This window comes from Bos indicus x Bos taurus, chromosome 4, assembly GCF_003369695.1.
Source record: "Bos indicus x Bos taurus breed Angus x Brahman F1 hybrid chromosome 4, Bos_hybrid_MaternalHap_v2.0, whole genome shotgun sequence".
NCBI lineage: Eukaryota > Metazoa > Chordata > Mammalia > Artiodactyla > Bovidae > Bos > Bos indicus x Bos taurus.
In genome coordinates, this window is record NC_040079.1 from 65854315 (window position 1) to 65878932 (window position 24618).

Below are 24618 nucleotides of genomic sequence, written 5' to 3' on the forward strand. Positions count from 1 at the left end.
TAATCCGGGAGACAAAGGTTCAACCCCTGATCTGGGAAGAGCCTACATACTGAAGAGCGATTAAGCCCATGCACCACAACTAGTGAGCCTGTGCTCTAGAGAACAGGAGCCGCAACTAATGAGCCCACGTGCTGCCACTGCTGAAGCCCACACCCTACAGCCTGTGCTCTGCAATGAGAAGCCTCTGCAATGAGAAGCTAGCATACAGCAGCTAGAGAGTAGCGCCCATTTTCTGCAACTAGAGAAAAGCCAATGTAGCAACAAAGACCCAGCAGAGCCAAAAACAAACTATTTTTTTAAGTTTTAAAAAATTGACTCAAAAAATAATAAAATTGGGTTTTAAAAAAGCTAACAGGGATAAATAAATACATGGGGAAATATTAAAAATATATTGAGTTAGTTTTTGAGAAAATTTAAATGAGATAGGAAGATAGAGATTAAATTGGATTTAATGTTTAGGTTATATGTCTTTTTTTTTTAATTTAATTTTATTTTTAAACTTTACATAATTGTATTAGTTTTGCCAAATATCCAAATGAATCTGCCACAGGTATACATGTGTTCCCCATCCTGAACCCTCCTGAACCCTCCTCCTTCCTCCCTCCCCATACCATCCCTCTGGGTCGTCCCAGTGTACTAGCCCCAAGCATCCAGTATTGTGCATCAAACCTGGACTGGCAACTCGTTTCTTACATGATATTTTACATGTTTCAATGTCATTCTCCCAAATCTCCCCACCCTCTCCCTCTCCCACAGAGTCCATAAGACTGTTAATTCTTTATGAGTTGTGGGAGAACTTTGCCACATTAAGATATCATAATCAAGAAAAAAGAGAAATCATTGTTTTTGTAAGAGAATATCAAACTGTGAACATTTAATAGTTAAATCATAGCAGGAACAGTTTTTATGTCAGATGTATTCCTGTATCCTAGAAATTCCTTTCCTTGGTTGAGATACTTGCTTTTGGTCTCAGTTTCAGCAAAAAAAACTAGTTTTACTCCCTGTAATTCAGCATTTGAACAAAATGTTTATTTGGTACACCTCTCATTGAAAATAGATTTTAAACAGGGGCATTTTGCATACAGGTTATAGTAAGCTCCTAGTCAAATACAGATCAATAGATGTTAGGTTTGGCAAATTATAAATCAACACGTGGCTCTCTGAGGGACAGCTCACCAACTGCAATAATTGTTGCCACTGGAGAGGAGTTCTGGGGACACAGAGGTCAGGACTAGTATGGAAATTTAAGTTTGCAAGGCATACCCTTCTCTGCAGTTCAGTTATTTTGCCCATGTGTGTATACTGGTTTTTCAAATTGTAAAATTTAAGATGAAAAGTAAAAATTAATATTTCAATAATTCAAATTATTTAATATCAGATTGGTTCAATATACATATGAATAATATAATACTCTACAAAAATATACTTTTATTAGTTTTAGTTTTGAGTAACCCTAAAATAAGCAGACCATTATTAAATTAATTAATTCAAGTAGACTGACTTTACATAATGCCATATTAAAATTACTTATTTAATAACAAAACTATTACTGAATGTAGAAAATAAAAGGACATGGAAAGAATTATTTTTATTTTTGAGTGTCAGAGAGCTGCTCATGTATTAATAATTTTTACCAGTATGTGAGACCACTGGAATTTTTAAATTGTGTGTGCCTTAAGGATGTATAATCTAGATGTGAATCTAGATATGAATTACCAAATTTTCATTAATTCTTAGCACAGTGCTTGGCACCTAGTAGTTATTCTACAAACTCTGACTCTAGGAATAAAGAATTACTTGATTTATCTGTGGTATTATATGGAATTTGATTAGCAATTATTGTTTTTCTTTCAACTCCTGAAAGAAGAAACCTTTTAATGCTTGTCTATAGTACTGGCAGTGAATAGCAACAAACCGAATCAGCAAACTAAAATGGACTGGAATGGGTGATTTTAACTCAGATGACCATTATATCTACTATAGTGGGCAAGAATCCCTTAGAAGAAATGGAGTAGCCATCATAATCAACAAAAATTCTGAAACAAAAGAGTTCTGGTTGCAATCTCAAAAACGACAGAATGATCTCTGTTTGTTTCCAAGGCAAACCATTCAATATCACAGTAATCCAAGTCTATCTCCTGACCAGTGATCCTGAAGAAGCTGAAGTTGAACAGTTCTATGAAGACCTACAAGACCTTATAGAACTAACACCCAAATATGATGTCCTTTTCATTATAGGGGACTGGAATACAAAAGTAGGAAGTCAAGAAATACCTGGCGTAACATGCAAATTTCGCCTTAGAGTACAGAATGAGGCAGGGCAAAAGCTGATAGAGTTTTGCCAAGAGAACACACTGGTCAGAACAAACACCCTCTTCCAACAACACAGAGAAGACTCTACACATGGACATCACCAGATGGTCAACACTGAAGTCAGGATGATTATATTCTTTGCAGCCAAAGATGGAGAAGCTCTATACAGTCAGAAAAAAACAAGACCAGGAGCTGACTGTGGCTCAGATCATGATCTCCTTATTGCCAAATTCAGACTTAAATTGAAGAAAGTAGGGAAACCGCTGCACCATTCAGGTATGACCTAAATCAAATCCCTTACAATTATACAGTGGAAGTGAGAAATAGATTCAAAGGATTAGATCTGATAGTCAGAGTGCCTGAAGAACTATACAGGAGGCAGGGATCAAGATCATCCTCAAGAAAAAGAAATACAAAAAGACAAAATGCTTGTCTGAGGAGGCCTTACAAATAGCTTTAAAAGAAGAGAAGCAAAAGGCAAAGGAGAAAAGGAAAGATATACACATTTGAATGAAGAGTACCAAAGAATAGCAAGAAGAGATAAGAAAGCCTTCCTCAGTGATCAACGCAAAGAAATAGAGGAAAACAAGAGAATGGGAAAGACCAGAGATCTCTTCAAGAAAATTAGAGATACCAAGGGAACATTTCATGCAAAGATGAGCTCAATAAAGGACAGAAATAGTATGGACCTAACAGAAGACTCAGAGAAGGCAATGGCACCCCACTCCAGTACTCTTGCCTGGAAAATCCCATGGACGGAGGAGCCTGGTGGGCTGCAGTCCATGGGGTTGCTACGAGTCGGACACGACTGAGCGACTTCACTTTCACTTTTCACTTTTCACTTTCATGCATTGGAGAAGGAAATGGCAACCCAGTCCAGTGTTCTTGCCTGGAGAATCCCAGGGACAGGGGAGCCTGGTGGGCTGCCGTCTTTGGGGTCGCACAGAGTCGGACACGACTGAAGCGGCTTATCAGTAGCAGCAACAGAAGACTGCAAGGAGACAGTCCATCCTAAAGGAGATCAGTCCTGGGTGTTCATTGGAAGGACTGATGCTAAAACTGAAACTCCAGTACTTTGGCCACCTCATGCAAAGAGTTGACTCATTGGAAAAGACCCTGATGCTGGGAGGTATTGGGGGCAGGAGGAGAAGGGGATGACAGAGGATGAGATGGCTGGATAGCATCATCGACTCGATGGACATGAGTTTCGGTAAACTCCAGGAGTTGGTGATGAACAGGGAGGCCTGGTGTGCCACAATTCATGGGGTCACAAAGAGTCGGACATGACTGAGTGACTGAACTGAACTGAACAGAAGCAGAAGATATTAAGAAGAGGTGTCAAGAATACACAGAAGAACTATACAAAAAAGATCTTCAAGACCCAGATAGTCACGATGGTGTGATGACTCACCTAGAGCCAGACATCCTGGAATGTGAAGTCAAGTGGGCCTTACAAAACATCACTACTAAAAAAGCTAGTGGAGTGACAGAATTCCAGTTAAGCTATTTCAAATCCTAAAATGTGATGCTGTGAATGTGCTACACTCAATATGCCAGCAAATTTGGAAAGCTCAGCAGTGGCCACAGGAAAAAGGTCAGTTTTCATTTCAATCCCAAAGAAAAATAATGCCAAAGAATGCTCAAGCTACCACACAATTGCACTCATCTCACACACTAGCAAAATAATGGTCAAAATTCGCCAAGCCAGGCTTCACCAGTATGTGAACTGTGAACTTCCAGATGTTCAAGCTGGATTTAGAAATGGCAGAGGAACCAGAGATCAAATTACCAACACATGTTGGATCATCGAAAAAGCAAGAGAGTTCCAGAAAAACATCTACTTCTGTTTTAAAGCTATGCCAAAGCCTTTGACTGTGTGGATCACAACAAACTCTGGAAAATTCTGCAAGAGATGGGAATACCAGACCACCTGACCTGCCTCTTGAGAAATCTATATGCAGGTCAGGAAGCAACAGTTAGAACTGGACATGGAACAACAGACTAGTTCCAAATAAGGAAAGGATTACATCAAGGCTGTAAATTGTCACCCTGCTTATTTAACTTATATGCAGAGTACATCATGAGAAATGCTGGCCTGGATGAAGCACAAGCTGGAATCAAGATTGCCAGGAGAAATATCAATAACCTCAGATATGTAGATGATACAACCCTTATGGTAGAAAGCGAAGAAGAACTAAACAGTGTCTTGATGAAAGTGAAAGAGGAGAATGAAAAAGTTGGCTTAAAGCTCAACATTCCAAAAACGAAGATCATGGCATCTGCTCCCATCACTTCATGGGAAATAGATGGGGAAACAGTGGAAATAGTGAGAGACTTTATTTTTGGGTGCTCCAAACTCACTGCAGTTGGTGACTGCAGTCATGAAATTAAAAAATGCTTACTCCTTGGAAGGAAAGTTATGACCAACCTACACAGCATATTAAAAAGCAGAGACATTACTTTGCCAACAAAATTCTGTCTAGTCAAAGCTATGGTTTTTCCAGTAGTCATGTATGGATGTGAGAGTTGGATGTAAAGAAAGCTGAGTGACAAAGAATGGGTGCTTTTGAACTGTGTGTTGGAGAAGATTCTTGAGAGTCCCTTGGACTGCAAGGAGATCCTAAAGGAAATCATAAAGCCCATCCTATAAAGTCCATCCCATAAAGTCCATCCTAAAGGAAATCAGTCCTGAATATTCATTGGAAGGACTTATACTGAAGATGAAGCTCCAATACTTTGGCTACCTGATGCAAAGAACTGACTCACTGGAAAAGACCCTGATGCTGGGAAAGATTTAAAGTGGGAGGAGAAGGGGACAACAGAGGGTGAGATGGTTGGGTGGCATCACTGACTCAATGGACATGAGTTTGTGTAAACTCCAGGAGTTGGTGATGGAGAGGTAGGCCCGGCGTGCTGCAGTCCATGGGGGTCGCAAACAGTTGGAGACAACTGAGCGACTGGACTACACTAATTGCATGTATACATCCTTGAAATACTGTTTTAAGGGAAAGTGAATAATCTTCACTTAAGATTTTATGTTGATTATTAATCTATGATGCTCTAGTCCACTGATTCCCAGATCCCAGATTGTGCTTGCCAATACACTAGTTTTCTGATAAATTGAACAGATCTTTTAACTTAGCTTCATTGAATTTTCACTTGTTGCAGGCACTTGTATAGGCTCTGGGGATAAATCTTTGACAACAACCGATAGTAAACCCTGCCATTATAAAACCTACCTTTTAAAGAAGAAGACAGACAACAAATAAAGTATATAGTGGTAACTGCTAAGGAGAAAAATGAAAAAGCAAGGATAAGAGATACTTAAGCAACCATGAGATGGGTGAAGTTGAACTTGTACACAAGATAGCTAGGGAAGTGGTCCTGGGAAGGGGCTATGTGAGTTGTGACCTTGGAAATGTGAGGGTGCTCTTGAACAAGTTAATTAATTTTCCTGTACTTCAGTGTCCTCATCTCTAAAATGAAAGATGATAGTGGTTGGGCATTACATCAGTTATCATGTATGAAGGCTTTGCAAAATTGATTGACATATAAGTAGCACTATATATATATATCTGTTAAATAAATCAGACAAAGAAACCTGCCAGAGGAGTGAGTTGGAGCCAGAGGAGCTGTATAAACAGGAGCTTAGTTTTGAACATGTAAGACTGGAGAATCTGTTAGTGTTACAGTGAGATGTCAAATAAGCCTGCAATTCAAAGAAGAGATCTGGGCTAGAGATCACTTGAATCCTAAGCCTGTACTTAGTATTTGATACTGAAATAAATTAGTGTAATTATAAAAATAATTTATTGAGTTATTTTTTTCCTTACATATTTGAAAAACACTGAGTTAAAGAAAGAAATCTAAGATATCTCTGTTACTAAACATCTCAGAACTGTTTTACTTGCTAACATAAGCCATGGGTCTCCTAAATTGAGATAACAGATCTCTGAGATCTCTTAGACTAACAGCATTTAGGGAGTACTGTTCCATAGAATACAATACTGACTTTGTTATAATACTGCCTGAAAAAGTGAATTAATTCTTGCAAATCATCAAAACATAAAAAAAAACTCATGAAACCTCCAAAATGGCACAAAGTTGATCAGCTAGTTGTTTCATATTTTAAAATAGTTTTATATCCATAGAAAAAACTAAGCAAGTTGATGTGAAAACGTTGTCTCATGAGCAGTGTGTTACTTTACTTTTTAAAAATGCCCCCCACCCCGATTATCTGCAATTGGAGTAATCTCAGTTCAGTTCAGTCGCTCAGTCGTGTCCGACTCTTTGCCACCCCATGAATCACAGCACGCCAGGTCTCCCTGTCCATCACCAACTCCCAGAGTTCACTCAAACTCACGTCCATCGAGTCAGTGATGCCATCCAGCCATCTCATCCTCTGTCGTCCCCTTCTCCTCCTGCCCCCAATCTCTCCCAGCGTCAGAGTCTTTTCCAATGAGTCAACTCTTCCCATAAGGTGGCCAAAGTACTGGAGTTTCAGCTTTAGCATCATTCCTTCCAAAGAAATCCCAGGGCTGATCTCCTTCAGAATGGACTGGTTGGATCTCCTTACAGTCCAAGGGACTCTCAAGAATCTTCTCCAACACCACAGTTCAAAAGCATCAATTCTTTGGTGCTCAGCCTTCTTCACAGTCCAACTCTCACATCCATACATGACCACTGGAAAAACCATAGCCTTGACTAGATGGACCTTTGTTGGCAAAGTAATGTCTCTGCTTTTCAATATGCTATCTAGGTTGGTCATAACTTTTCTTCCAAGGAGTAAGCGTCTTTTAATTTCATGGCTGCAGTCACCAACTGCAGTGATTTTGGAGCCCAGAAAAATAAAGTCTGACACTGTTTCCACTGTTTCCCCATCTATTTCCCATTAAGTGATGGGACCAGATGCCATGATCTTCGTTTTCTGAATGTTGAGTTTTAAGCCAACTTTTTCCCTCTCCTCTTTCACCTTCATCAAGGCTTTTTAGTTCCTCTTCACTTTCTACTATAAGGGTGGTGTCATCTGCATATCTGAGGTTATTGATATTTTTCCCGGCAGTCTTGATTCCAGCTTGTGTTTCTTCCAGTCCAGCATTTCTCATGATGTTCTCTGCATATAAGTTAAATCAGCAGGGTAACAATATACAGCCTTGACGTACTGCTTTTCCTATTTGGAACCAGTCTGTTGTTCCATGTCCGGTTCTAACTGTTGCTTCCTGACCTGCATACAGATTTCTCAAGAGGCAGATCAGGTGGTCTGGTATTCCCATCTCTTTCAGAATTTTCCACAGTTTATTGTGATTCACACAGTCAAAGGCTTTGGCATAGTCAATAAGGAGAAATAGATGTTTTTCTGTAACTCTCTTGCTTTTTTGACGATCCAGTGGATGTTGGCAATTTGGTCTCTGGTTCGTCTGCCTTTTCTAAAACCACCTTGAACATCTGGAAGTTCACAGTTCACGTATTGCTGAAGCCTGGCTTGGAGAATTTTGAGCATTACTTTACTAGCCTATGAGATGAGTGCAGTTGTGCGGTAGTTTGAGCATTCTTTGGGATTGGAATTAAAACTGACCTTTTCCAGTCCTGTGGCCACTGCTGAGTTTTCCAAATTTGCTGGCATATTGAGTGCAGCACTTTCACAGCATCATCTTTCAGGATTTGAAATAGCTCAACTGGAATTCCATCACCTCCACTAGCTTTGTTCGTAGTGATGCTTTCTAAGGCGCACTTGACTTCACATTCCAGGATGTCTGGCTCTAGGTCAGTGATCACACCATCGTGACTGTCTGGGTCGTGAAGATCTTTTTTGTACAGTTCTTCTGTATATTCTTGCCACCTCTTCGTAATAACGTCTGCTTCTGTTAGGTCCGTACCATTTCTGTCCTTTATCGAGCCCATCTTTGCATGAAATGTTCCCTTGGTAGCTCTAATTTTTGTGAAGAGATCTCTAGTCTTTCCCATTCTGTTGTTTTCCTCTATTTCTTTGCATTGATTGCTGAGGAAGGCTTTCTTATCTCTTCTTGCTATTCTTTGGAACTTTGCATTCAGATGCTTATCTTTCCTTTTCTCCTTTGCTTTTTGCTTCTCTTCTTTTCACAGCTATTTGGAAGAACTCCCCAGACAGCCATTTTGCTTTTTTGCATTTCTGTTCCATGGGGATGGTCTTGATCCCTGTCTCCTGTACAATGTCACGAACCTCAGTCCCCCGATTATCTGCAATTGGAGTAATCTACGGAGCTTCAAAAACTACTGATGCCTGTGTTCTGACTTCAGAAATTATGATTTAATTTGGTGGGGCTGTGGTCAGAGCACTGAAACTTTTAAAGGATCCCCAAGTGATTTGAATGTGTAAACTCTTTGGGAAGCCATTCTTGCTAACAGAAATCCCTTTTTGACATTCTTTTCCTCTGTTCCATATCTGTAATATTTAAAATATTTAAACATTAAATATTTAAAATATAAATATTTAATATTGTAAAAATATAATATTCTGTTAATTAAGGATCATTATTTGGACTGATTATCAAATGTTTACATGCCTTCTGTTTATTATCCTATCATTGTGATACCATGGTAGTACCACTCATTTTCAATGCAAATGAATAGTATAATAGAATTCTACTTTAAGGTAAGTGGATATGTAGGTTACCAAAGTTATTAATAAAATCTGAAAGCTAAATTATTATTAACATCTTAACTATAGTCTCAGAAATATATGTCTTTAGCCAAAATATAAAATGTTACTAGCCACTTAATCTGGTAAAATCAAATGGTACCATTTATAATTCTTTAGACTTTTGCCTTACCAGAAAGCAATACTCATAAATATTGGATTGGCCAAAAAGTTTGTTCAGGTTCTTCCAGGAGATGTTATGGGAAAACGCTAACAAATTTTTTTAGGGTTTTTGGCCAACCCACAATAGTATGCCCTTTAACAGAACATTTACGTATGATAGTAACCAAGATGTCTTTCAGAACTGTATGAACCTGTTTTAATCAATTAAATCAACAACTACTGAGCACATACTAGGCAATGTTTTAGGAACTGAGTGTCTCCCAGTAAAGTAAGAAATCCTTGCTCCTAGTAAATGGTGGGGGGAGACTGTAAAACAAATAATAAAGTTTAGGGGTGGTAAATGCTCTAAAGAAAAAGAAAGTAGATAGGTCGTGATAAAAGGCAAGTAGGGAGGGGCAATGGTTGATAGTGTGCTGAAAAACCTCTCACAGGAAGTGACCTTTGAGCTACCTAAATGAAGGGAGGGAGGAAGCTGTGAGAAGATTTGCACCCAGAGAGTGGCCTAGGTTGTGGGAATAGCCGGAGCAAAAGCTTGAAAGGCAGCAAATATTTGATGCATTCGAGAAATAGCAGAAGGCCCATGTAATAGAATGAAATGGAGAGAGACGGTGATGGATAAGGTCAGAGACATAGATAATAATCAGATAATATACTGAAAATACAACTACCATATGACCCAACCATCCCATTAGTAGAAATATACCTAGAGAAAACCATAATTCAGAAAAACACATGCACCCCAGTGTTCATTGCAGCATTATTTAAAATAGCTAGGACATGGGAGCAACCTAAATATTCAACAACAGAGGAAAGAATAAAGAAGATGTTGTATATATGTACTAAGGAATATTACTCAGCCATAAAAAGGAATGAAATTGGGTCATTTGTAGAGATGTGCATGGACCTAGAGACTATCATACAGAGTGAAATTAAGTCAAAAAGAGAAAAGCAGATATCATATATTAACACATATATGTGGAATCTAGAAAAATGCTATGGGTTATCTTATTTGTGAAAGAGAAATTGAGACACCGACGTAGAGAACAAACTATGAACAGCAAGTGGGGAAAAGGAGGTGGTGGGATGAATTGGGAGATTGGGATTGACATGCATACACTATTGAAACAATGTATAAACAGATAACTAATGAGAACATACTGTTTAGTTCAGGGAACCCTATTCAGTACTCTGTGGTGACCTAAACAGGAAGGGAATTCAAAAAGAAGGGATAAATGTCTATGTATAACCGATTCACTTTGCCTTACAGTAAAAACTAATATAACATTGTAAACCAACTAAAAATTGAAAAAAAAAGAAAAACAAAACCTTATAAATTTCAAACTTCTTCTAATTATAAGGAAAATGCATGTAACATAAAAATAAAAAATAAGTGCCAGCTCCTCATAGGCGGCAGTAAGTTTTTTTTTTTTTCTCTTCTAAGTGTTCTCAGAAGCCATTAGAGGCTTTGCTGGGGAAGTGTCATGGTTTAATTTACTTTTAGAGAGATAACTTTGGGCTGATAGATGAAAAGTAAATTATCCAAAGGCAAGGTGAAAACAGGAAGACAGTCAGGAAGCTGCAGCAGCGTCTAGACAAGCAGTGACCGTGGAGCAGAGAGGCAGCAGACGAGGCGGTGAAAGTTCTGATACAGAGGGTGCGTTGATGCTCCACAGAAAAGGATTTGCTCATGCAGTTTTGCTGTTAAGACACCTAAACACATGCAGCCAGGTAACAGAAACTCACAGCCATAAAAGTTTCAGAATCTTAGGTTAAAGCTAGAATTAAATTAGTCGTTAATGATCTTTATATAGAAAGTATTTCCTTTGTAACAGAAATACCTTTCTTTATTAACCCATCCTCTTTTTATAGAAAAAAATTAACTTTTAATAACATTGAGAATCTGAGCTATCCTGTCATTTCTTCAGTCTCAGGACATGTCTTAAAATCTTGAGGCGCCAGAATCACCAAAATGACAGCTTTTGGTAAAACTGTCTGTTTGAAATTGTGATAAGCATAGCAACGTAAGGTTTCTCTTTTCATTTCTCATAAATCAGGTAAATTTGCATAATCTGAACCAGAAAGTTGTTTAAAATGAGTATTTGATTTGTTCTGTCAATCATAAAATGGAGGAGAAATTTAGATATTATATGCCTAATTGGTCCATTTAAGTAAACATATTGGCTTATTTAGCACTTGAAAATGAAATTCAGTTATTTCCTTTGCCTCTCTGAGAAAGATCAAAATACCTCGATAATTGTCAAATGTATTTTTCTTTTGAGTGTTCACTGTTTTCCCCGGACATTTGTGTTTTCCCTCCTTACTTCTTTTTTTTAATTTCTTTTTATATGTGTTATTTCCAAGTGTCTTTGTCTTTTAGTTCCTCACTGATACTAGCAATAATTAAAGGTCCAATAATTTTAATTTTAATGCTGTTGAAAGTCCAATACTTTAATTTTCAAATGGAACTTGCTGTGCTTTTTCAACTGATCCTTGATATTAGCCCCAGTAGTATTATTTCTAGTTCTGTTCTTGATTTGATAGTCTTTAACAGATAAATGATTATCGGAGATAAAAAATATAGTGATGATGACGTAAAACTGATTTATCATCATATATTAATAATTCTGGTAACATCACTTTTGTTGTTTGCATTAATCCAGTAATAATACTAAGGTCATTATATGAACTTTACTTTGTTATATTAGTGGGGCTTCCTTTCATTTTATAGCTGGCTTAAGTCCTGCCGAAATTCAGCAGTTATGGAAAGAAGTGACTGGAGTTCACAGTATGGAAGACAATGGCATTAAGCATGGAGGGCTAGACCTCACTACTAACAATTCCTCCTCGACTACCTCCTCCACCACTTCCAAAGCATCACCACCAATAACCCATCATACCATAGTGAATGGACAGTCTTCAGTTCTAAATGCAAGGCGAGACAGGTAAATTTCATGAGATATATTTTGTTACTTATCACCAAATTTTACTTTTACTATTTGTAACACTAAAAATAATGACTTGTACTTAACAGAGATAGAATGTGTAGGACCCAAATTAAATAGGTAGAAACTTTTAAATTATCTTATATATTATTTCATCAGAAAAAAAAAAACAGCTCAAATACCAGCAGTTTGATGGATATAATAGGGAATTTCCTGAAGAAAGTTATTTTATAATAAGTGCATGTAGAATTATTGTGTCAATATATTTTTATGGCTAAGATGCTATGATTAACCTGATTGCTGAAATGAGAATCTTCTTACCATTTTAAAACTTAAGAATGAGTTTCAAATCATTAAAGATGCATATGTGTGTGTATATATATATATATATATGTATATATACATACTTATATAGATATCCCCCTTAATATATGTTACAACCATGTGCTTAGAAATCAGAGAATAGATATACATAAGCATATAAACACAGGTATCATAAACCAGAAAAAAGAAGATCTGGTTTGTCTTTTTTGTTTTTGTGGCATGATGGAATTATAAATATATAATTAAAATGAACTTATGGTAACACCCTGGATAAATTTGCATGAAAATTCATAAAGAAAAATTTGGTTTCAGTTACCGACACTAAGTACATTATATTAGATCATTTGTTTCAACTTAGTGTTTTTGGCTGTATAAAAAGTACCTTTGTAAAAGGGTCACCCATATACTTTTTATCCATTTAACTATTTATTCAGGCATATGGTAACCTAATCAGATCCGTTAATGTGATTTACATAAAATATATAAGGCAAAATATTGCTCAGTGAAAAATACATTTTAAAAGATGGAACATAAGTACAGGATTTCTTTACAGAGTGGCTTAATCCCATATGATGTAGAGTTACAAAATTCATATTTCAATGTAGTGAATTGACAGTGTTCTGCAATGTGAATACCTGCCTGTCTGCAATAAACTCTTTTCTCATAAACAAGTATTTTTTCAAAGAAACATGCAATTATACAGTACAGTTTAAAATAGAATGCTATAATTTGGTGATGTTTTTGGTTTTTCTTGGAGTATCATGAACATTTTTTCTTGTTAGATTTCATTATTGTAAAATGGTGTGCTTTTGAATGCTTTCATGCTGTTGCTTTAATTGAGAGTAATTTGATGATTACATACTTCAGAAGTTGGTTGATGTCTCTAGGATCTATCTGATACAATACTCACTTATCAAAAGTCTTGGATAATTATAAAAGAGATAGCTAATGAATACCATTCCAAAGTAGAATTTTTTGATCAACTGTAACTAGCAGAAATATATATGATTCACACATAAATATTAAACAATGTAAATGATTCTGAAGGTCCATATTATCTCTAAAAAGAGCATTTCAGAAATCTTGTGGTGATTTTCCTATTACTTTCTTAAAAACACAGTTTGTTTTTTTTTCTTCACTTGACCACATATGAATATATATTTTTATTTAGAGGTAAATGTTACATTAAGGTCATGTGGCAGGATTAGCATATGATATTATACAGTCCTCTTAGTTTTTCATCCTTTATTAACAGTCATCTTTGGCTTTATTTCTCCTCTAATTGGAACATCATCTAGCCTTGGCAGTTGAACTATTCAATAGAACGATTAAATTTTTCTGACTGCTCTGAGCTGAATTGACCTGTTTTGACCTGTTTGTCACTGATCGTAACCTGACAGGCGCTAGCAGCCTGCAACGATTATGGCTTTTTGAGATGAATCTGACGTCGTGTTCTTTTGCTACAGCTCGTCACATGAGGAGACTGGGGCCTCTCACACTCTCTACGGCCATGGAGTTTGCAAATGGCCAGGCTGTGAAAGCATTTGTGAAGATTTTGGACAGTTTTTAAAGTAGGTTTTTTACTTTTTTTAGCAAAGGGAGTGGATTATATGGGAGTTTCAGGTAATTTTGCTGTAAATAAGCAAAAGAAAGCTGAAGAAAGAAAGTAAAGGTCCATCCTAAGGCACTCTGTACGTTTTCTGTGTATTTCAACAAGTGGATTAGCAAACTCAGGCTAAGAAGGTTAACTCTTCATCTTTACTTTTCATGAGAAAATTTCACAAAAGGTCTTTGAATGAATAATAAAAAGTAGCCTACTATAATAGTGTCATTAATGATCGAAAGATATGTTTGTAGAATTCACTTAAATTTCAAGGTTTCTATAAAAATTTCCAGTAAGATTATGTGAAAAGTCATATGTGCGTGTGTGTGTGTGTGTATAGAGACACACATATATTTAAACAAAATACACATTTTAAAGGCTTATCTTTATTGCAGAATTTTTATTTCTAACTTTAAATAATGTTGAATGTATTTATTTAGTAAGAATGAAAAAACTGTAAGTTAATCATAGCTAAAATTTTAAGATAGCTGTATTTTTTCCATGTTGTGACTTGTTGCCCTGAGAATCATAAAGCAACATACATGGCCCTAAGCTTATTTGATATATTGTAAGGCTTCTCTAACTTAAAATCAAAACTTTGTATATCCTTAATTTCTTCATACAGCGATAATATATTTTTTAATTCATAAGAGGTTCTTTTTCAAATGAGAATATGCATCTTTCATGAATCATTTTCCACCCACAATTTCAGAATGCAAGAGATCTAAACAGAGCTACAGATAGGTTTATGGAGATGAGTAACTTCACAGGCTGAGACTCTTATGTTGTCATGGAGCAGCTAACAGGGTCAATGAACTGTTTCATGCTTCATCAACAATTAAGTTAATTAGCTCATTTGAAATTGCATTGCTTTGTTGCCAGGATGTTGGCAGAAACATCAAAAGGATGTGTTTACAAATGGCACACTACAGGGTATAGAGCAGAAGCACCTTAACAGCAAGGCCCAAGTACGGGGCATCGTAATAACTGTACAACCAAATTGCACGAAGACTTCCACAGGGAATTTTTTAAACTTTTTAAAAAATTTCTAACCAATTAAAGGAAAAAAATGCTTCCTGTATTACTGTGGACTTTGTACATGGCCTTAATCGAAGATTTGCACTATCCAGAATAGTTGTGAGCTGCCATTTTGTTGGGTAGGAAGCTGATTCAAATGTTCTAAGCAAAAAGAGCCCTTAAAATATTAGGCAACTTTGCTAAATTTGCCTAATTTCTTATCTAAGAAAAATAATCTTTGTTAAAACAAGGACAGAACATAAGAATATTCATTCATTGAAGAACTAATTTCATATCTCTTCATTTGAATTATATTAGTTCTGATTAGTATATTATTCTTTATCATTAAGATTATTTAGAGGACTTTTGCTGCTATTTCTTAAGAATAGCAACTTAAACCTTATAGCTCAGTCATCATACATTTTATTGCTCTAAGTTGTTATTTCTAGCAAAATTCAAAATAAAGCTTTAAGAAAAAAGATATATCTTTCAATATAATTTCCTTTATGGCACATGGAAATAAACATTTTTATTCATCTCAAATTTGTGTAAATATGAGCTCTCGTTTTACCCTCCATGAGTCTTTTTCATATTCGTGCTGGTATTTAAAAATAAAACTGAAGAAGTTACAATTAAAAAGGCATTTCCTTTCAATTAAATATCAACTTTGGTTCCAAAGACTGACCATTTTTCCAGCCCATTAACTTTATAGGGATGACAGAGCAAATGACGGTAGATTTTAAGGTCCTCCGTTTAGTCCATTTTTGTTGTGATATGCTTAGATTCTCTAAGTCAAATGAATGTGATAGCTTCTGTTAATAGAGCTAATGCCAGTGTATGGTACTAAAATGAAATTTTAATTTAATGTATTTTTATACTGGTATTGTCTTTTTCTTGATGTGTATGGGAAATTTGAAGAGTGTGTATGGGAAATTTGAAGAGAAATAAAATGATATATTTTATTAAATTAATTTCAGTTACTCAGGAAAAAAAAGTTGATTTAGTGTCTGTGTGGAAAGTGAATTGAAGAAGGCATTACCGTTAATACAGATTTTCTTGGAAAGAAGATTTTGTTTTTCTTTTGCAGTAATGGAGAGAATAGACAGTCTTGGAGGGAAAAATGTCAGGCAAGTCAAAAAGCTGTAAAGTTTTTAATTCTCAAGTTTTTTGTACATACATTTTCCAGAAATTTGGTACCCAGTGTTTGTTATAAAAGTTTTTTTGAGAAAATTCTGTGGCATTTTTATTTCTAAAATGCACTAGAAATAAACTGTATAGCTTGAGCTGTACTTTGGTATCAGACAACTTATCCGTTGTCTGGATCAAGTAAAGGAAACTATCCGTTATTACTATTTATCCTGCATATGTTTAATAGCAAAGGATAGTAGAAAATATATTGAGTCCCAAACTCGCTTTCTCACATTGCATCACTATAAAAAGTGGTAGAATTCCTCTATTTTTGCCCAGCACCAAATAAAAAGCCATCAGAGGACAATTGCTTATGAATAACATACATATTCTTAGCCATGTATACATATGCATAATATGTATGCTTCAGTATTCAATGAGGTTTTTTTTTCTATTGGATGAAAAATAAGACTAAATTAGAAACTGTTATTTATAACAGCAAAGATGAAAGCAGAAAAATAGAAAACTAAAAGATAAAAAAGAAATTCTAGATTAAAAGGTATCTAGGAAAATTTTTGAATTACTGTGAAGTAGGTGTTCAGAGAAGGTAACCATTTTTCTAGTCACTCTTTGAGGATCTAAGATCACTAAAAGGATTTAATACTAGTTCTTCATTATTGTCTTATCAATGTCAAGGTGTAATAATACCAACAAAACTTTAGTGTAGTTTGTCTGCAGAGTTAATTATCATTCCATTGGCCCTATGTCAGCTAAATGTAATAGGTGGATTGACTTGTAAGAGCTTAAACCAAAAGGTTTACAATATATAACATTCAAGTTGGCAGACAAGTGTTTTTGAACCTGCATGTGCAGATGCCAATAAACAAAATGTGGTCTGAGATACAAAGATAGAAACATTCTTTGAAGAAAGGCAAAATGGTTAGTGTCAATAAAATATCAGTCTATTAAAGAGTAATTAGTTGATGAAATGAGTTAGGTTTATTGCAAAGCTAACTATTTTAAGGTTTAACACTATATAAAAAGCAATGGAAAAGGTAGTAGAGACAGAATATTTCATGGAAAGATGTTATCTTTTTTTCTTGCAGCTGACTACTCTAAAAATTATGCTCTTACTTAGCGTGTATTGTCTATTTCTTTGTCTTTGACTAGGCAGCGTGGCTACAAAATTATGACCTCAAGAAGGCATTCTTTGAACTTGTCAGAATGTTGTTTCTTTTGGTGACAGTGCCCCCATCTCTCAAAACTAAGGCATCTCACATAATCAGCTAAATGAATAGTGACAGCTAACATTTTGTATTTAAACTCCTGTCAGTGTTTAAACATAAAAAGCTTGATGCAAAATAAATCAAACACCAGTGATATGCAAGTGAAACATTTTGTTAAAACAGTCTCTGACATACTTGGATTTAAATCTGATCCCTTTTTAGCTTATAAAATGTTGTAACTTTAAATGAATTTGGGAAAAATCTAGAGGTTAAAATTGAATTGCTAATCTGGGGTATATATAATTGAAGTTACCACATGCATTCATAACCTTAAAAGCTTCATTAAAGAGAATTGTGCATTAAATAAATTGGAAAGATCCTTTCCTACTTTTTATCTTCCTGAAATGCTTGCTTAATTGTTTTTAGAAAGAATTTGACTGCCTATATACATTTTTTCCTAGTTAACACTACCCACCTAGCACACAGATTCAATGCAGTTTTGAAAGAACGTCAGTCGACCACATCATTTATTCCATTTTGAAAACAAAAATCAATATACCTATAAAGTGACCCATAAATTAGAACTGGCTCACACAATGTTTGTTCAGTGCTGCCTTTCTGAAGGCACCCTTTGCATTTTTTCTTCACCTCTCTGTTTGAACTGCAGTCTCGGTAAGAGGCTCATTAGGGGACATTAGGGACTGGAGCTAACCAGAATTCCAGAGCTTGCTTTGCTCTTATTAATGCATAGTAGAGTAGAATGCATTTAAATATTTCATAGGCATTCAGTAATTTGTGTGTAATCGCCTTGTTAGCAGACCAGTAGAAGTAGAACAGGCCTGTGAAATGGTGTTAGTGATTGCATGGGTAATTTACAGACCTTTGCCATCAGAAAGAGTATTATTGTTGGCTAGTATGAAGCTGTGAAATAGAACTAGCAATAAGTAAAAAAAGAAACTTAATAAAGGTTTTGTAACAAGCATCTTCAAGGATAACAACCCCACTTGGTCCTTTTGAAGCAGCTATAATTTATGACATAGGCAATATATCAAATGCATAAGATAGTATTATGGAGCATTCATATGAAAAGGGTATTTGCAACATTAGTTCCAACTTCCTGCAAGGGACATGATTAAATGATTAATGAAATGTCCCTTTGCATATGCATTTTGAAACAGCAATTAGGCACTGACTGAGAAAATCCACCAATCCTCTCATTTTTCAGTATTATCTCATTCTTGATTTATAAATCATAGAGAATTTTTGAACAGCAATATGTAGTACCTGAGATAGTTATAAAAACATAAAAGAGAATAATTTGGGCACAAAATAGTCATAAATACATAAATTCATAATTTACTGTTAATACTCAGCCTATTTATTTAGTCTTATTGCATTGTATTTATATCCGACACTATTTCTATACTTTGATTGGCATAATTAAGTAGGGGGAATGAATAGGCACTATTATTTTACATATCACTGGTAAACAATAGCGAGGAAAGGAGAAGGGAGATGTGGCAGAGGTATGTATGTGTTTTTCAAGTTCTCAGTAATCCACTGGAGGCTGTTCTATAAATGATCATTGAAGGGCTGCAAGCTAGCCTATAATTACAGGAAAGAAAGTGGCAGCTCTGGCATTTCATAACTATGTGTCCTCGAAAGTGCTTTGTGAGTTTGTCACCAATGATAATTTAGATAGAGGCTCATTACTGAACATCACAACACTTTAAAAACCTTTCGCCTTCATACAGGAGAATAAAGGACTATTTTAATGGCAAGGTTCTTTTGTGTTCCACTGAAAAATTCAATCAAGACAAAACCTCATTGACTATTATTGTAGTCTACAGTCTCTATTCTCATAAAAGCTGCAGAGATAAATTGAATAGGTCTCTAAGACCCAAGTATATAATGCAAACATTTTGTACTTTTTTTAGTTCTTTAAATATAGGATAATTATTATACCTAAGAAGTAAACATGAGTGCAAAACCTTTTTAAAAGAGTATTTTCATGCAAAAATAAACATAGTAACTAAATATATCTTTTTCTTGCAAAGTTGTATATTCTACTTATCTTGCTCTATTTATATCCTAATCCCTGTGTACAGCTGAAGCATTTTTTAAATAGGCATTTAGATTGGTCATGGAATAAACATATGTGTGTTCCTCAAGAGTTCACAGTGTAAAAACCTTAAGAAAATATAGTTATATCAAACTTTAGGAATACAACTACTGTTGCAGTACTCTGATAGAAAAGAGACTCATTGTTCATTGAAATTGGGGGAGGAGAACCTGAAAAACAATTTTTAAATGTCCTGTGAGTTAGGAATAGGTGACACTTTGTGTCATAAACTAACCTGTGGTTTACTATAACTTTCCATGCCTCATTTTCAGAAATCATGAGTGAATTTTAGTTCTCATTATAGTTTATATTTTTTCTAATATTTTATTATGGAAAGCATTTTTTAATGTTTATTTTATATTGAAGTATAGGTGATTTACAATGTTGTGTTAGTTTCAGGTATACAGCAAAGTGATTCAGCTATACATATATCCTTTCTTTTTCAGATTCTTTTCCCATGTAGGTTATTACAGAATATTGAATAGAGTTCCTGTGCTATACAATGAGTCATTGTTGATTATCTCTTTTATACATAGTAGTGTGTATCATTGAAGAAGGCAATGGCACCCCACTCCGTACTCTTGCCTGGAAAACCCCATGGACGGAGGAGCCTGGTAGGCTGCAGTCCATGGGGTCGCTAAGAGTTAGACGCGACTGAGCGACTTCACTTTCACTTTTCAGTTTCCTGCATTGGAGAAGGAAATGGCAACCCACTCCAGTGTTCTTGCCTGGAGAATCCCAGGGACCGCGGGGCCTGGTGGGCTGCCGTCTCTGGGGTCGCACAGAGTCGGACACGACTGACCTGACTTAGCAGCAGCAGCAGCAGCAGTGTGTATCATTCCAGTTAGTTTGTTAACCAAACCTGAACAGAGCTGGTCTAAGAACAGACAGGTGGAGTGCAAGTGCCTCTTCTGCGCTGTAACTACACACCTCAAAGCTGACCTGTTACATCCCACTATTTGAGTCCACCATCTCTCTTCAACCAATTATGACAGTTGTACTAAGACACATGGAAGTTTTGTTGTCATGATCAGTGAGGGGTATTAAAATGAACTGGTTTAATTTATCAAAGGATGGGGCAAAGTCGCACAAAGATTTCTACTTGCCTAGCCTGGATCTATTAACAAATAAACCTACATATTTTTATTTATTATGTATTTATTAGTTCTTGCTCATAAATACCATTTAAAATCTTCTTTATGTGTGTTATATATTTGTCCATCTATGTATATGTTGACTGTTAATTTTAAGAAATGGAGGTAAATATTTTGAACGGGCACAAAAGTTTTTTTGTTGAATTTTAGTAAAATGAGGAGTGCATTAAACTTTTTAGACTAGTATACCTTCCTAAATGGTACTTGAACCCAGATGGATAAATATGTAAATTCTTATTTAATTTTGTGAATAAATTTTTTATGTTTTATTTAGATGCATTGGTGAGAACATTTTTTAAATTGCTGTCTTAGTTTGCCAATTGGTGAAATAGACATACCAAAGGATATTAAATTGATTGAAGATTCTTTTTTTTAATTTTAGGAGGCAGCAAATAAATGATATATTATAAAGTTATATTATTGAATATGTTCTTATTCATTGGAGATACTTCTCTACTAAATTACTTTTGATGTATCCTCATATGACTCATTAAAGAGATCTTTTTAAGCATTATGAAATAATAATAGACTAGCATGTAATCAAGGTCAGAGTAAGATAATGTCTTATCTCTCCCTTCTTTTTTGTAAGATTAGGACAGATGTATCCTAAATAGGACACTGAACATGAAATGTCAATCTTGATGCTTCTGATTCTCAGAATTTTCAATGCACTTTAAGTATTAGTAATAGCAAGTGATCATTCTTCATAAGTTTTATGTTACCATGGGATGATAATTCGCTGAAGATTCACACCACATCTTGATAACATAAGGCATTGCTCACTAAATAACATCATAGGAGTCAAAAGTATCTAAAGAAAAATGGAATAGAGAATTGTCTTTGTTCTCTTTAGATTTACTTTTGGTTCGTATATTTATAAGGTGCCCTTTAAAAAAAAAAGACATGACTATATGAAACATATTTAGTGATTTCTACTATTATTCTGAAAATAATTTGGGGGAAAATTTTTTGTAATAACTGATAAGCTTAGAGACAATTACATTTTCTACTCTTTGAAGGGTATCTTTACATTGCATAAGTAATTTTCACTAAGCACATCAGCATATTTAACTTTTTTTTTATATCATTTCAAGGTGTTATTTTTTCCCAGTATGGAGGAAATGTGGTGTCAGTGGTTTTACGTGGAACATCTGCTACTGAAATAGCGCTGGCTTAACATTCTGTTTTGTGTTGTGTGTTTGTTTAGGCACCTTAACAACGAACACGCGCTGGATGACCGAAGCACCGCACAGTGTCGAGTGCAAATGCAGGTGGTGCAGCAGTTAGAGATACAGGTTTGTCAAGGGCTCCCTTGCTGGACTCTTTCTCTGACTTCTGGTCTTTAAATCAAGTACCGGGCAGATCCTGTGTCTTTTAACACAATAATGCATAGAAATAGATGGAATTTTAGGTTGTTTATAGTGGTAGAAATGATTGCTATCTCAGGATGGATTGCTGTAACTTAATGTACTTACTTACCACTCAGACTTATTATCATCTTTAGACTATATCATATACATTTGGCTCTCTCAAAGGAGTCAAATCTAAGTTTTCCCTAAGAAAGTTTAGAGCAAACCACCCAACTGGATATGATTTTATCGCAGAAACAGTTTTTACATGAGCTAATCTTGATTTTTTTTCATGAGATTTTATAGCAAAAAGCCTTTATAGTATCATGCCTACAATTTAATACTCTAAAAAAAAATCTTTCTCTTTTCTACCTCTAGTGTATTTTTAATTGAAGAACTTACAAGAATCCTTGTCTTGGAATAATGGCAAATCATGTATAATGTCACAGATGGTAATATGTGTATTGTATCAAATGCTGCTAACTTAAATAAAAGACATTACTGTTAATATTGAAACAGAATTTGGCCAAAAATAAATAGAGCTTATAAAACTGATCAGAAAGCAATTGTATCCCCCTCAGTATCATTTTTGCTGCATTTTTCCTAACCCTCTAAGTCTTCCTCTAATATTTCATCTTAATGATGATTTTTTTCTCAATCAAACCAATACCTTGTTTCATTTAATTAAACATACAATTTCTTTGTCTTCACACTTGCTACATCTTAAATTGTTTTAAATTCATCATTCACTAAACACATAAATGTCATTGCTTTTTTCCAAGGAGCTCCTAAAAATATTTTGACTTGTAAAAAAAATCAAGAACACATAAAAAGCATCATTGCTGCTGTTGTTTAAAAAGCTTTTTTGTGAACCTGTTTACCATTTATAAAAGGTAGACTAAAACATAAGAGTTCGGCTGATGAGACAGTCTGCAGTGTGACCAATTATGCCTCCTTTTTTTTTTTTGGTCTGCTGTGTCTGACTGATGGAGAAGTAAGGTCCGTCAGTTGTAATGAGACCCAGTGCAAGTGTAGATGCCTACTCTGAGTCAGAGTTCAGCGTTTCACACTGCCTGGTCTCTGTCACTCTATTGAATTAGATTGATGATGGCAGATTGCAGGGGGCACTAACTGGACCTCAGTGGGAACGCATGAAGTGTGGAGACAATCCTGGCAGGCACTTCGCTTTGAGAACCCTTCACCCTTTCACAGCTGCTGGCACTAGTCCATTGCTAACAGTGTCCACAGGACTTTAAAGAGACACCATGGGCCTTCTAATTTATGGTTTCAGTAACTTGTTACTGTCGAGGCAACTGTGACCTCAATTCTCTTATTGACAAAAAGATGAAGTGTTATTTGTTTTCTCTGACCTTTTAACATAAGGAAAGCTATAAAAGTTTTTCCCTACTCCATAGCTAAAGTTGTGTTTCCCCTCAGATAAGTTCCTACGGACACAGACTTTTATATGCAGGAATCATTACTCGGAGACAAGCTCAATGATAAGATGTATCACTGCAGCAAAATAGCGGTATCAGTCATTTCTAAAATGCTTCTGATCTCACTTTTTCTTAACAGCTTTCTAAAGAACGCGAACGTCTTCAAGCGATGATGACCCACTTGCACATGCGACCCTCAGAGCCCAAACCATCTCCCAAACCTGTAAGTGCATATTGCTTTATAAACAGTAAATAGCTCTAGCGATGTAACAGACTAAGAAAATGAACAATTTAGCGACAGTTAGAAAACAATGAGTGTGATGAAAAATACGGCAATAAAATGAAAGTAAAATGTAATCGCTGGTCAAATTGTATGTTTCTCTTAAAGTAATGCTATCTTTTACAAAATCTATCCAATCTCCACCATGGGTGACACTGAACAAAGTACACCTATCAGTGCAGAAATCACTGCCTCGAGGCTGAAGCCGGAGAGAATGTCTTTCTGTGATAGGTTTACAGATATGAAAAAGAAACCCGTTTTTGAGCACCCTGAAAGGCAGAACAGTACAAATCACAAATAGAGAGGTATGTGGTATGCCGAAGAGGGTTCGGATCAATCATAAGATACATATAAATGGATTTTTTTATCAAATGTTTTGTCAAGATGTCATGGTATTTTTAAAGCCAATTTTGTTCTCTTTCTCTGGTTGTTATTTCAGTTAAGATGTGTTGCACATATTGGTACATTTTACCATATAGTTCACATTATGTTAATTTAGAGAGCTTATGACAAGGAAAATGGGTGAGATTATAGAAAATAAAAACTGCAATTTCCCTAAAAATATATAAGATATTGACGCCAAGCTGATAATGTAGTCATATACACAGACTGTTGAAAAGAATATACTTTATCTCACTCAGCTAATGTTTGCAGAGAAACTTAGAGTAATCAACTGGGTAACTCTACTTTAATGAAAGTTTGTGGGGATACTTTTTAATAAGGCCCCTGTATAGCCTGATGAGTAGTGATTGCCAGCTTTGCCTCTCTCTCCATTTCTTTAGATAAAAAAAAGATGATTTGGTTTTGTAGTGGGAGAGGAAATAAAAGACAGACTATATTGTATGAGTTTTCTCCTAATGTCTCTGTATCACACGCCGATTAGCATTATTCAAAATTTGTTCTCTTTTGCATAGAGATTACATTT

At 35.5% G+C, this 24618-nt stretch overlaps 1 protein-coding gene across 1 annotated transcript in view; it reads left to right on the forward strand.

Annotated features, from left to right (window-relative positions):
- FOXP2 (forkhead box P2) overlaps window positions 1-24618 on the forward strand; it is a 659704-nt gene that overhangs the window by 592064 nt on the left and 43022 nt on the right. Inside the window, exons 10-13 of the mRNA XM_027539578.1 lie at window positions 11841-12054; window positions 13845-13949; window positions 21836-21923; window positions 23553-23636. Coding sequence (XP_027395379.1) covers window positions 11841-12054; window positions 13845-13949; window positions 21836-21923; window positions 23553-23636 — 491 coding nt within the window. The remainder of the gene's footprint in view (window positions 1-11840; window positions 12055-13844; window positions 13950-21835; window positions 21924-23552; window positions 23637-24618) is intronic.